Below are 13,915 nucleotides of genomic sequence, written 5' to 3' on the forward strand. Positions count from 1 at the left end.
ATAGGATAAGTACCCCTTATGGATAGGATAAGTACCCCATGTGGATAGGATAAGTACCCCATGTGGATAGGATAAGTACCCCATGTGGATAGGATAAGTATAAGTACCCCATGTGGATAGGATAAGTACCCCATGTGGTGTGGATAGGATAAGTTCCCCATGTGGATAGGATAAGTACCCCATGTGGATAGGATAAGTACCCCTGTGGATAGGATAAGTACCCCATGTGGATAGGATAAGTACCCCATGTGGATAGGATAAGTACCCCATGTGGATAGGATAAGTACCCCATGTGGATAGGATAAGTACCCCATGTGGATAGGGATAAGTTCCCATGTGGATAGGATAAGTTCCCCATGTGGATAGGATAAGTACCCCATGTGGATAGGATAAGTACCCCATGTGGATAGGATAAGTACCCCATGTGGATAGGATAAGTACCCCATGTGGATGGATAAGTAAGTACCCCCATGTGGATAGGATAAGTACCCCATGTGGATAGGATAAGTATAAGTACCCCATGTGGATAGGATAAGTACCCCATGTGGATAGGATAAGTACCCCATGTGGATATAAGTACCCCATGTGGATAGGATAAGTACCCCATGTGGATAGGATAAGTACCCCATGTGGATAGGATAAGTACCCCCTGTGGATAGGATAAGTGGATAGGATAAGTACCCCATGTGGATAGGATAAGTACCCCATGTTGATATGATAAGTACCCCAGGGTGAGACCCACTGCTCTATACAGTGAGTCTGTTAGTTTCTTGGTCTAGGTACATGATTGTAACCCAGTCAGTAGATTTACATGAAAGGAGCTGTGTGATTCCTCCTGCAGCCTTAATTACACAGCATCACATGGAAGGAGCTGTGTGATTCCTCCTGCAGCCCTGAGTGTAAGTGCTGGAAACACAGGGTTTGTAAGGAGTAGTACTAAGATGACATAAGCTGACCTTTAGAAGGGTTAGGAACAGGGACACATGAACACCACTGAAAATCTACCTCTCACTACTACATTGACAACTGTTATGTCTCTGAGTTGGGCTGGACACTTTGCACTTTAGACAGGGTGACGGGATCTTACTCTCCCCGGAGTAGGGGCTCTGGTGACAGGATGGACCGTATTCTGGATATCAACCAGCCTCTCCTTAAACTTCTGCTGCAGGTACAGCTCCTCCTTGGAGTAGCTCTTAGAGAAGGCCGAGAGGAGGAGACCTACGGCCATCAGGCCGCCGCCCACGCAGAACAGAACGGCGCCCGTCAGCTTGCACACGTCCAAGGCTCGGTTGAAGAGGACGGCGTGGCTGTCCACGAAGAGGAGCTCGTCTTCCCCGAACGCTTCGATCTTAGTTGGGGTGGCGTAGCCCACCAGTAGGACAATGAGGCCTGTCACCAGAATCAGGGTTCCTAACGCTAGACAGACCTGAGGGAGGGAGAGACAGGATCAGGGTTCCTAACGCTAGACAGACCTGGGGAGGGAGAGACAGGATCAGGGTTCCTAACGCTAGACAGACCTGGGGAGGGAGAGACAGGATCAGGGTTCCTAACGCTAGACAGACCTGGGGGAGGGAGGACAGGATCAGGGTTCCTAACGCTAGACAGACCTGGGGGAGGGAGAGACAGGATCAGGGTTCCTAACACTAGACAGACCTGAACAGGCAGATGTTTACAGTAACCTGGCTCAATACACTACCCAGACCATGTCAGGATGTTTACAGCACCTTGACCCAATACCCTCCCGATATCTCTTCTCTCATATATATCATACCTTCCAGAGGACAGAGCTCCACCGACTAGGCGATCTCTGAATCTGAAAATCTTCGTCGCGTTCCCAGATGGAGGCAGTACACTCCTCGTAGAACTGGTGGAGGTATGATCTGACGCCGTACCTCTGGTCGTGCTGCGTCTGTTCAGCGTAGTCTGACCCACATCTCAGCACAGGCTGAAGCCATCCTGACCCTTTCACCTCAGCTCTGTCTAGAGAGAGAGAGAGAGAGAGAGAGAGCACCACACTAACCTCACACACACCGGGTGCCACTGCCTGCACACACACGCACGCACGCACGCACGCACCCACACACACACACACACACACACACACACACACACACACACACACACACACACACACACACACACACACACACACACACACACACACACACACACACACACACACACACACACAGTTTTATTATGGGAGAGAGATACAATGCTTTATGATCAACCACAGTGTTGCTCCCATTTTGAATCACCCATCTGTTCCTGTTCAGGATATCAGGTTGTGTTGCTGCCTGCTACCTGTTCAGGATATCAGGTTGTGTTGCTACCTGCTACCTGCTACCTGTAACCTGTTCAGGATATCAGGTTGTACTGCTGCCTGCTACCTGTTCAGGATATCAGGTTGTGTTTCTGCCTGCTGCCTGCTACCTGCTACCTCCTGCTACCTGCTACCTGTTCAGGATATCAGGTTGTGTTTCTGCCTGCTGCCTGCTACCTGCTATCTGTTCAGGATATTAGGTTGTATTGCTGCCTGCTACCTGTTCAAGATATCAGGTTGTGTTGCTGCCTGCTACCTGTTCAGGATATCAGGTTGTGTTGCTGCCTGCTACCTGTTCAGGATATTAGGTTGTGTTGCTGCCTGCTACCTGCTACCTGTTCAGGATATTAGGTTGTGTTGCTGCCTGCTACCTGCTACCTGTTCAGAATATTAGGTTGTGTTGCTGCCTGCTACCTGTTACCTGTTCAGGATATTAGGTTGTGTTGCTGCCTGCAACCTGCAACCTGTTCAGGGTATCAGGTTGTATTGCTGCCTGCTACCTGTTCAGAATATCAGGTTGTGTTTCTACCTGCAACCTGTTACCTGTTCAGGATATTAGGTTGTGTTGCTGCCTGCTACCTGTTCAGGATATCAGGTTGTGTTGCTGCCTGCAACCTGCAACCTGCAACCTGTTCAGGATATTAGGTTGTGTTGCTACCTGCTACCTGTTCAGGATATTAGGTTGTGTTGCTGCCTGCTACCTGTTCAGGATATTAGGTTGTGTTGCTACCTGCTGACTGCTGCATGCTACCTGCTGCCTGCTACCTGCTGCCTATTACCTGCTATCTGCTACCTGCTGCCTATTACCTGCTATCTGCTACCTGCTATCTGCTGCCTGCTGCCTATTACCTGCTATCTGCTACCTGCTGTCTATTACCTGCTATCTGCTACCTGCTGCCTATTACCTGCTATCTGCTGCCTGCTACCTGCTACCTGCTGCCTATTACCTGCTATCTGCTACCTGCTGCCTATTACCTTCTATCTGCTGACAGCTGCCTGCTACCTGCTGCCTGCTACCTGCTGCCTATTACCTTCTACCTGCTACCTGCTGCCTATTACTTGCTATCTGCTGCCTGCTACCTGCTACCTGCTACCTGCTGCCTATTACCTTCTATCTGCTGCCTAGTAACTGCTACCTGCTGTCTGCTACCTGCTGTCTGCTACCTGCTGGATCTTATGTAGACTCTGAATGAGTAACCTTCTGTTATCTACATGTAGTCAGTGTTGAAGGATGTTATGTGCTCTCTGAATGAATAACACTTCTGTTGTCTATTACCTCAGTGTTGAAGGATGTTATGTAGACTCTGAATGAATAACACTTCTGTTGTCTACATGTAGTCAGTGTTGAAGGATGTTATGTAGACTCTGAATGAATAACACTTCTGTTGTCTACATGTAGTCAGTGTTGAAGGATGTTATGTAGACTCTGAATGAATAACACTTCTGTTGTCTACATGTAGTCAGTGTTGAAGGATGTTATGTAATGAATAACACTTCTGTTGTCTACATGTAGTCAGTGTCTAGTAGTCAGTGTTGAAGGATGTTATGTAGACTCTGAATGAATAACACTTCTGTTGTCTACATGTAGTCAGTGTTGAATAACACTTCTGGATGTTATGTAGACTCTGAATGAATAACACTTCTGTTGTCTACATGTAGTCAGTGTTGAAGGATGTTATGTAGACTCTGAATGAATAACACTTCTGTTGTCTAATGAGTCAGTGTTGAAGGATGTTATGTAGACTCTGAATGAATAACTGTTGTCTACATGTAGTCAGTGTTGAAGGATGTTATGTAGACTCTGAATGAATAACACTTCTGTTGTCTACATGTAGTCAGTGTTGAAGGATGTTATGTAGACTCTGAATGAATAACACTTCTGTTGTCTACATGTAGTCAGTGTTGAAGGATGTTATGTAGACTCTGAATGAATAACACTTCTGTTGTCTACATGTAGTCAGTGTTGAAGGATGTTATGTAGTTGTATTGTTGTCTACATGTAGTCAGTGTTGAAGGATGTAGTTGTATTGTTTGGTATTTTGTAAATGATGTGTAAGCAGGGCTTATCTGTGAAAGAGACCTTAATCAATTAAAATAGAGGTCAAATAAAATCGAATGTGCATATGGCAAAATAATGACTTTAAATATTCAGCATTTAGTATTATGCAAAATGCTAATAATGAGATATGCAGTATGTATAGTTTGTGTACTCATTGACAGTCTCTATCATACATAATAAATACGTCTCTGAAGAGCCCACAGCGTCATTTGTTCCAATCCAATGCGTTGATGAGTAATATTCCATGTAAACAGAAACCTAGTTGTCAAGTAAACAAACACAGCAGAAACGACAAAACGTTTCCGAAATATAATAACCTCTGTCATACCAATTATAAGGTCACGTGGATGCCAGTGGTCAAAACACCTGATCTTGTTTTGATCACGTTCTCTCCACCGATTGGAACCCAAACACATTCTAGAATCTCAAATAATTAACATTGAAACCGAAGAACACGAAGGAAAGTAACCCGGCGAAAATGCGAGAGAGATATATCGCTGTCCATGGTGCTGAATGTGAATCCGCTCTACCCAAGGAGGCGGACACGTAAGACATGACGCCATACTGCTCTGACACACACGTCCTTCCTTCGTCTCGCGTTCACAGTCCCCTTGAGACGTCTTTTATCTAAGATAATAGCATCAAACCATGTAATCGATTAGGCTACAAGCTGTTATCGTCAAAAGTAAACGGATTTGCTTTTGGATTCTAAGCCACACCAGGCGCGTGCTATAGGCTAAATAAAGTTGAGATTGGGAAGTCAACTGTCTATTTACAAAACTACAAACACTAGTGATCTGAGTCTGACAACAGGTCTTCTGTCTAGTTCTTTCAAAAATAAATACATAACTCGACAGTTAATCACACCTAACTGTTGAGACAGTAGATCAAGACATTTTCTCATTTTAAAGGTTACTTCCAGATGTTGAAAAGCCATACAGCTAATCATATTTCCACCACTATTATGTAATCCACATCAGATAGCCCAGTTTCCACTATAAACCCGTTTAAAAAAAACCCCGTTAAAGCGAATATCCGAGGGCATAGAAGGCTGAAATGTACCTGTCATAACCGGCTTGGAGAGTGATCACTCGCGGCTGTTCCTTCACTCAGGTCCCATCACTCTAGATTCTTAGCTCCGACAGTCGCCCTATCGATGATTCAGACTCACGCTGGCTTCTGCGCAGGCGTCAGATCCATGTCTTGTCGACTTGCCCATTAGAGAATAACAGTATAATGGCGTCATTTTTGTAGGCACGAACTCCGCCATGGTTCGTTGGACAAAGTCTATGGGAAATAAGTTTATTATTTTTTGGGATAAACGCTGAAACTAAGGTATGTGGTAAACACAGGCGTTGGAGATCTGATATGTTTTGTTCGGTGAGACAGTTTTCGTCAGTTTTTGTGAATTTTGAACCATTTATGTAATACAAAGAAACAACAACATATAAACGACATATAGGCTCATAATTCATAAAGGTCATGTTAGTTGACTGATATTACCTCGTCGAATTTATAAGATGTCCTAAGCCTGTTTTAACTGTCTTAACCTCAGACCTAATTTTCGCCGTTTATCCCCAGAAAATATTCTTTACCCATTAATTTCTCTCGAGGTTACTCATTTCCGGGTTTTAGGACTATCAGCCGGTGATCCCTGTGGCAGATAGAGGTGGGGCGGTGTGATGATTGGTTGCGAATGGAGGTAGTCTGGGTTCATAATTCTGATGTTTTGAGCAGTGGTCTCGAAGTGCTTATGCAGAAACCCAGCCTTAAAGAGCAAGCAATGCAGAGGCAGAAGCACATGCAACGTGTGTCTGATATCAGTGATTACATTTCAGATAAAAACTAAAAGTGGGTACATATGAACAGCATAACATGGTGCTCAGTCCATATCTTATACGTGGAAGAGGATGGAGAAAATCAAACAATTATATTCAAATATTGTATGTGAAGAGGTCTGAATCTGGTAATCTGGTGTACACTGACTGGGATAACCTGAATACCTAAAGCATTATCCTGACTGGGATAACCTGAATACCCAAAGCATTATCCTGACTGGGATAACCTGAATACCCAAAGCATTATCCTGACTGGGCTAACCTGAATACCTAAAGCATTATCCTGAGTGGGATAACCTGAATACCTAAAGCATTATCCTGAGTGGGATAACCTGAATAGCATAACCTGAATAACCTAATACCTAAAGCATTATCCTGACTGTGATAACATGAATACCTAAAGCATTATCCTGACTGGGATAACCTGAGACCTAACAATCCTGACTGGGATAACCTGAATACCTAAAGCATTATCCTGACTGGGATAACCTGAATACCTAAAGCATTATCCTGAGTGGGATAACCTGAATACCTGAAGATAACCTGAATACCTAAAGCATTATCCTGACTGGGATAACCTGAAGACCTAAAGCATTATCCTGACTGTGATAAATCCTGAATAACCTGACCTAAAGCATTATCCTGACTGGGATAACCTGAATACCTAAAGCATTATCCTGCCTGTGATAACCTGAATACCTAAAGCATTATCCTGACTGTGATAACCTGAACACCTGAATACCTGAAGAATTATCCTGTCTGTGATAACCTGAATACCTAAAGCATTATCCTGCCTGTGATAACCTGAAGACCTAAAGCATTATCCTGACTGTGATAACCTGAATACCTCAACCCTGACTGTGATAACCTGGAGACCTAAAGCATTATCCTGACTGTGATAACCTGAATACCTCAATCCTGACTGTGATAACCTGAAGACCTAAAGCATTATCCTGACTGTGATGTGATAACCTGAAGACCTAAAGCATTATCCTGACTGTGATAACCTGAATACCTTAAGCCTGAAGACCTTATCCTGACTGTGATAACCTGAAGACCTAAAGCATTATCCTGACTGTGATAACCTATTAACTGTGATAACCTGAAGACCTTAAGCATTATCCCGACTGATAACCTGAAGACCTGCATTATCCTGACTGTGATAACCTGAACACCTCAACCCTGACTGTGATAACCTGGAGACCTAAAGCATTATCCTGACTGTGATAACCTGAATACCTCAATCCAGACTGTGATAACCTGAAGACCTCAATCCTGACTGTGATAACCTGAAGACCTAAAGCATTATCCTGACTGTGATAACCTGAATACCTCAATCCTGACTGTGATAATCTGAAGACCTAAAGCCTTATCCTGGTTGTGAATAACCTGAAGACCTAAAGCCTTGGTATTGGCTGGCATTGCTAACACAAATCGTCTCAGGCAAGGTTATCGTTCACTGAACGACGTCCATTAAACATGCAGTGGGCTCTGAAATGATTGACACCCTTGATACAGATCAGCAATAATGACTGAGCTATATTGTATGCTCCAAAAATGTGGTGAATTATTTTATTTTATACTAATACAATTTATCGGAGAAAGAGATTTTGTTTAAAAATAAAAATAAATTTCTCCCAAAAAGGTAGGGGTCAAAATGATTGACCCCCCAGCTGAAGATTCTTATCAATAAAGTGGCCAAAAGTTGAGTATTTGGTCCCCATACTACTGACATGCAATGACTACATCAAGCTGGTGACTTTACATAGTGGTTGGATGCATTTGAACCTTTATTTAACCAGGCAAGTCAGTAAAGAACAAATTCTTATTTTCAATGACGGCCTGGGAACAGTTCGTTTTGGTTGTTTCTGATTGTTTTGAGCCTAATAGAAATTAATGATACAAATTAAAAGTCCACCTCTATTAAATATACCTGTATGGCTCTATGATAATGACCACCTCTATTAAATATACCTGTATGGCTCTATGATAATGACCACCTTATTAAATATACCTGTATGGCTCTATGATAATGAAATTAATGACCACCTCTATTAAATATACCTGTATGACTCTAAAATGACCAACTCTATTAAATATACCTGTATGACTCTAATAATGACCACCTCTATTAAATATACCTGTATGGCTCTATGATAATGACCACCTCTATTAAATATACCTGTATGGCTCTATGATAATGACCACCTCTATTAAATATACCTGTATGGCTCTATGATAATGACCACCTCTATTAAATATACCTGTATGGCTCTATGATAATGACCACCTCTATTAAATATACCTGTATGGCTCTCTATTAAATATACCTGATAATGACCACCTCTATTAAATATACCTGTATGGCTCTATGATAATGACCACCTGTATGACTCTATTAAATATAAATATACCTGTATGGATAATGACTCTATTAAATATACCTGTATGACTCTATGATAATGACCACCTCTATTAAATATACCTGTATGGCTCTATGATAATGACCACTCTATTAAATATACCTGTATGGCTCTATGATAATGACCACCTCTATTAAATATACCTGTATGGCTCTATGATAATGACCACCTCTATTAAATATACCTGTATGGCTCTATGATAATGACCACCTCTATTAAATATACCTGTATGGCTCTATGATAATGACCACCTCTATTAAATATACCTGTATGGCTCTATGATAATGACCACCTCTATTAAATATACCTGTATGGCTCTATGATAATGATAATGACCACCTCTATTAAATATACCTGTATGGCTCTATGATAATGACCACCTCTATTAAATATACCTGTATGGCTCTATGATAATGACCAACTCTCTATTAAATATAAATATACCTGTATGGCTCTATGATAATGACCACCTCTATTAAATATACCTGTATACTCTATGATAATGACCACCTCTATTAAATATACCTGTATGGCTCTATTAAATATACCTGTATGAATGACCACCTCTATTAAATATACCTGTATGGCTCTATGATAATGACCAACCTAAAATGACTCACCACCTCTATTAAATATACCTGTATGGCTCTATGATAATGACCACCTCTATTAAATATACCTGTATGGCTAATGACCAATTAAATATACCTCTATTAAATATAAATATACCTGTATGGCTCTATGATAATGACCACCTCTATTAAATATACCTGTATAATGACCACCTCTATTAAATATACCTGTATGGCTCTATGATAATGACCACCTCTATAAAATATACCTGTATGGCTCTATGATAATGACCACCTCTATTAAATATACCTGTATGGCTCTACCACCTCTATTAAATATACCTGTATGGCTCTATAATGACCACCTCTATTAAATATACCTGTATGACTCTGATAATGACCACCTCTATTAAATATACCTGCTGATAATGACTCTACAGGCTAATGACCAACTCTATTAAATATACCTGTATGGCTCTATGATAATGATAAGTAGATGGTACAACCAGCCCTGACTGAATGTGTGTTTCCATAGGAACTAGGGATGTAATCGTGCCAATCCTCCCCAATGAGACAAGCAGTCCGATATCAACAGTTGATTGAGGCCCAGAAACAGGATAGAACAAGCAGTCCGATATCAACAGTTGATTGAGGTCCAGAAACAGGAGAGAACAAGCAGTCCGATATCAACAGTTGATTGAGGCCCAGAAACAGGATAGAACAAGAGAACAAGCAGTCCGATATCAACAGTTGATTGAGGCCAGAAACAGGATAGAACAAGCAGTCCGATATCAACAGTTGATTGAGGCCCAGAAACAGGATAGAACAAGCAGTCCGATATCAACAGTTGATTGAGGCCCAGAAACAGGATAGAACAAGCTGTGACATCCCTGAGGCTAAAACAATAGACCTCTCAAAACAGGAGGAACACTGTTTTTTGACAAGATCTGTGAGATCCCTTTGCATGTTTTTGACAAGATCTTGGACATGTTTCTAAATAATGATGTAAGAGTCAAACAACTCCTATAAAGGAGAATGGACTGGAATTAAACCACCGATCAGGTTAGGATTTTACACACAACAACCTTTCCTTACATTCTACAAAGTGGACATCTTCCATTGATTCTCAAACCCCGGACAAAATCCTCTGAAATCATTTCCTGTCAGCTTATTTATAGCTTCATTTTATTATTTATTATATTTTATTATATATTTTATTTGATTATATTTTTACTTGGCAAGTAAGTTAAGAACATATTCTTATTCACAATGACGGCCTAGGAACAGTGGGTTAACTGCTTTGTTCATGGGCAGAACGGCAGATTTTTTTTACCTTGTCAGCTCAGGGGATTCGATCAAGCAATCTTTTGCTTACTAGCCCAACGCTCTAACCGCTAGACTACCTGTCGCCCGTTGTGAGGGCGGACCAGGCTGTCTTAGATCTGAAATGAGTCATCTGTGTGAGTCACACTGCATCTTGGTCCACGGAACACTTCCAGCCTCTGCAATTAACATGGAATACTGAACAACACTGCTACCAGGAAGACAACACTGCTACCAGGAAGACAACACTGCTACCAGGAAGACAACACTGCTACCAGGAAGACAACACTGCTACCAGGAAGACAACACTGCTACCAGGAAGACAACATTGCTACTAGGAAGACAACACTGCTACCAGGAAGACAACAGTGCTACCAGGAAGACAACAGTGCTACCAGGAAGACAACAGTGCTACCAGGAAGACAACACTGCTACCAGGAAGACAACACTGCTACCAGGAAGACAACACTGCTACTAGGAAGACAACACTGCTACCAGGAAGACAACACTACTACCAGGAAGACAACACTGCTACTAGGAAGACAACACTGCTACCAGGAAGACAACACTGCTACCAGGAAGACAACACTGCTACCAGGAAGACACCACTGCTACCAGGAAGACAACACTGCTACCGGGAAGACAACACTACTACCGGGAAGACAACACTGCTACCAGGAAGACAACACTGCTACCAGGAAGACAACACTGCTACCAGGAAGACAACACTGCTACCAGGAAGACAACACTGCTACCAGGAAGACAACTTACATGTTAATAACAGATGCAGGAAGTGTTCCGTGGACCAAGATGCAGTGTGACTCACACAGATGACTCATTCAAATTTAAGTTCCCTCACTATCAACACACATTGTCTGCCTGGGGTCAATACTATCCTACCAGCCTTGTTCACACACAATCTCTACACATTGTCTGTCTGGGGTCAATACTAACCTACCAGCCTTGTCCACCCTCACAATCACTACACATTGTCTGTCTGGGGTCAATACTAACCTACCAGCCTTGTCCACCCTCACTATCAACACACATTGTCTCTCTGGGGTCAATACTATCCTACCAGCCTTGTCCACCCTCACTATCAACACACCTTGTCTGTCTGGGGTCAATATAATCAAATCAAATCAAATCATACAACAGGTTTAGACCTTAAAGTGAAACGCTTACTTACAAGCCCTTAACCAACAATGCAGTTTGAAGAAAATACAAACAAAAAAGTAAGAAAAAAGAAAAACAAATCATTAAAGAGCAGCAGTAAATAACAATAGAGAGATTATATACAGGGTGTACCGGTACAGAGTCAATGTGGAGGCTATATACAGGGGGTACCGGTACAGAGTCAATGTGGAGGCTATATACAGGGGGTACCGGTACAGAGTCAATGTGGAGGCTATATACAGGGGGTACCGGTACAGAGTCAATGTGGAGGCTATATACAGGGGGTACCAGTATAGAGTCAATGTGGAGGCTATATACAGGGGGTACCGGTACAGAGTCAATGTGGAGGCTATATACAGGGGGTACCGGTACAGAGTCAATGTGGAGGCTATATACAGGGGGTACCGGTATAGAGTCAATGTGGAGGCTATATACAGGGGGTACCAGTACAGAGTCAATGTGGAGGCTATATACAGGGGTACCAGTACAGAGTCAATGTGGAGACTATATACAGGGTGTTACGGTACAGAGTCAATGTGGAGGCTATATACAGGGGTACCGGTATAGAGTCAATTTGGAGGCTATATACAGGGGGTACCGGTACAGAGTCAATGTGGAGGCTATATACAGGGGTACCGGTATAGAGTCAATTTGGAGGCTATATACAGGGGGGTACCGGTACAGAGTCAATGTGGAGGCTATATACAGGGGGTACCGGTACAGAGTCAATGTGGAGGCTATATACAGGGGGTACGGGTACAGAGTCAATGTGAAGGCTATATACAGGGGGTACCGGTACAGAGTCAATGTGGAGGCTATATACAGGGGGTACCGGTATAGAGTCAATTTGGAGGCTATATACAGGGGGTACCGGTATAGAGTCAATTTGGAGGCTATATACAGGGGTACCGGTACAGAGTCAATGTGGAGGCTATATACAGGGGGTACCGGTATAGAGTCAATGTGGAGGCTATATACAGGGGGTACCGGTATAGAGTCAATTTGGAGGCTATATACAGGGGGTACCGGTACAGAGTCAATGTGGAGGCTATATACAGGGGGTACCGGTATAGAGTCAATTTGGAGGCTATATACAGGGGGTACCGGTACAGAGTCAATGTGGAGGCTATATACAGGGGTACCGGTACAGAGTCAATGTGCGGGTCCACCGGTTTGTCGAGGTAATTGAGGTAATATGTACATGTAGGTAGAGTTATTAAAGTGACTGGGTAGCCATTTGATTAGATGTTCAGGAGTCTTATGGCTTGGGGGTAGAAGCTGTTTAGAAGCCTCTTGGACCTCGACTTGGTGCCGTGATGTAGCAGAGAGAACAGTCTATGACTGGGGTGGCTGGAGTCTTTGACAATTTTTAGGGCCTTCCTCTGACACCGCCTGGTATAGAGGTCCTGGACAGCAGGAAGCTTGGCCCCAGTGATGTATTGGGCAATACGTATTAGCTCTGTAGTGCCTTGCAGTCGGAGACCGAGCAGTTGCCGTACCAGTGATGCTCTCGATGGTGCAGCTGTAGAACTCTTTTGAGGATCTGAGGACCCATGTCACATCTTTTCAGTCTCCTGAGGGAGAATAGGTTTTGTGGTGCCCTCTTCACGACTGTCTTGGTGTGCTTGGACCATGTTAGTTTGTTTAGTGATGTGGACGCCAAGGAACTTGAAGCTCTCAACCTGCTCCACTACAGCCCTGTCGATGAGAATGGGGGTGTGCGCGGTCCTCCTTTTCCTGTAGTCCACAATCATCTCCTTTGTCTTGATCACATTGAGGGAGAGGTTATTGTCCTTGCACCACACGGCCAGGTCTCTGACCTCCTCCCTATAGACTGTCTCATCGTTGTGATCAGGCCTACCACCGTTGTGTCATCAGCAAACTTAATAATGGTGTTGGAGTCGTGCCTGGCCGTGCAGTCATGACTGAACAGGGAGTACAGGAGGGGACTAAGCACGCACCCCTGAGGGGCCCCCGTGTTGAGGATCAGCGTGGTGGATGTGTTGTTACCTACCCTTACCACCTGGGGCGGCCCTCAGGAAGTCCAGGATCCAGTAGCAGAGTGAGATGTTTAGTCCCAGAGTTCCGTCCCTTAGTTTAGTGATGAGCTTTGAGAGACTATTGTGTTGAACGCTGAGCTGTAGTCAGTCTCATCTCTCTAATCCTTCCCTCTTGGCTGTTTACATTAGCTTGTTTGTTTG

General features: G+C 43.2%; 1 protein-coding gene across 1 annotated transcript; it reads right to left on the reverse strand.

Annotated features, from left to right (window-relative positions):
- Positions 1 to 731: 731 nt before the first annotated feature.
- On the reverse strand, positions 732 to 1,927 carry LOC124023899 (neurensin-1-like; the record flags this gene model as incomplete). Its single annotated transcript, XM_046338062.1, is given in 3 exon segments — positions 732 to 1,081; positions 1,083 to 1,426; positions 1,772 to 1,927. Coding segments are annotated over 3 exon segments (552 nt in total), but the record flags the coding sequence as incomplete, so codon positions are not given.
- Between the last annotated feature and the right edge of the window lie 11,988 nt (positions 1,928 to 13,915).

The sequence above is a fragment of the Oncorhynchus gorbuscha genome, unplaced genomic scaffold, assembly GCF_021184085.1.
Source record: "Oncorhynchus gorbuscha isolate QuinsamMale2020 ecotype Even-year unplaced genomic scaffold, OgorEven_v1.0 Un_scaffold_1715, whole genome shotgun sequence".
NCBI lineage: Eukaryota > Metazoa > Chordata > Actinopteri > Salmoniformes > Salmonidae > Oncorhynchus > Oncorhynchus gorbuscha.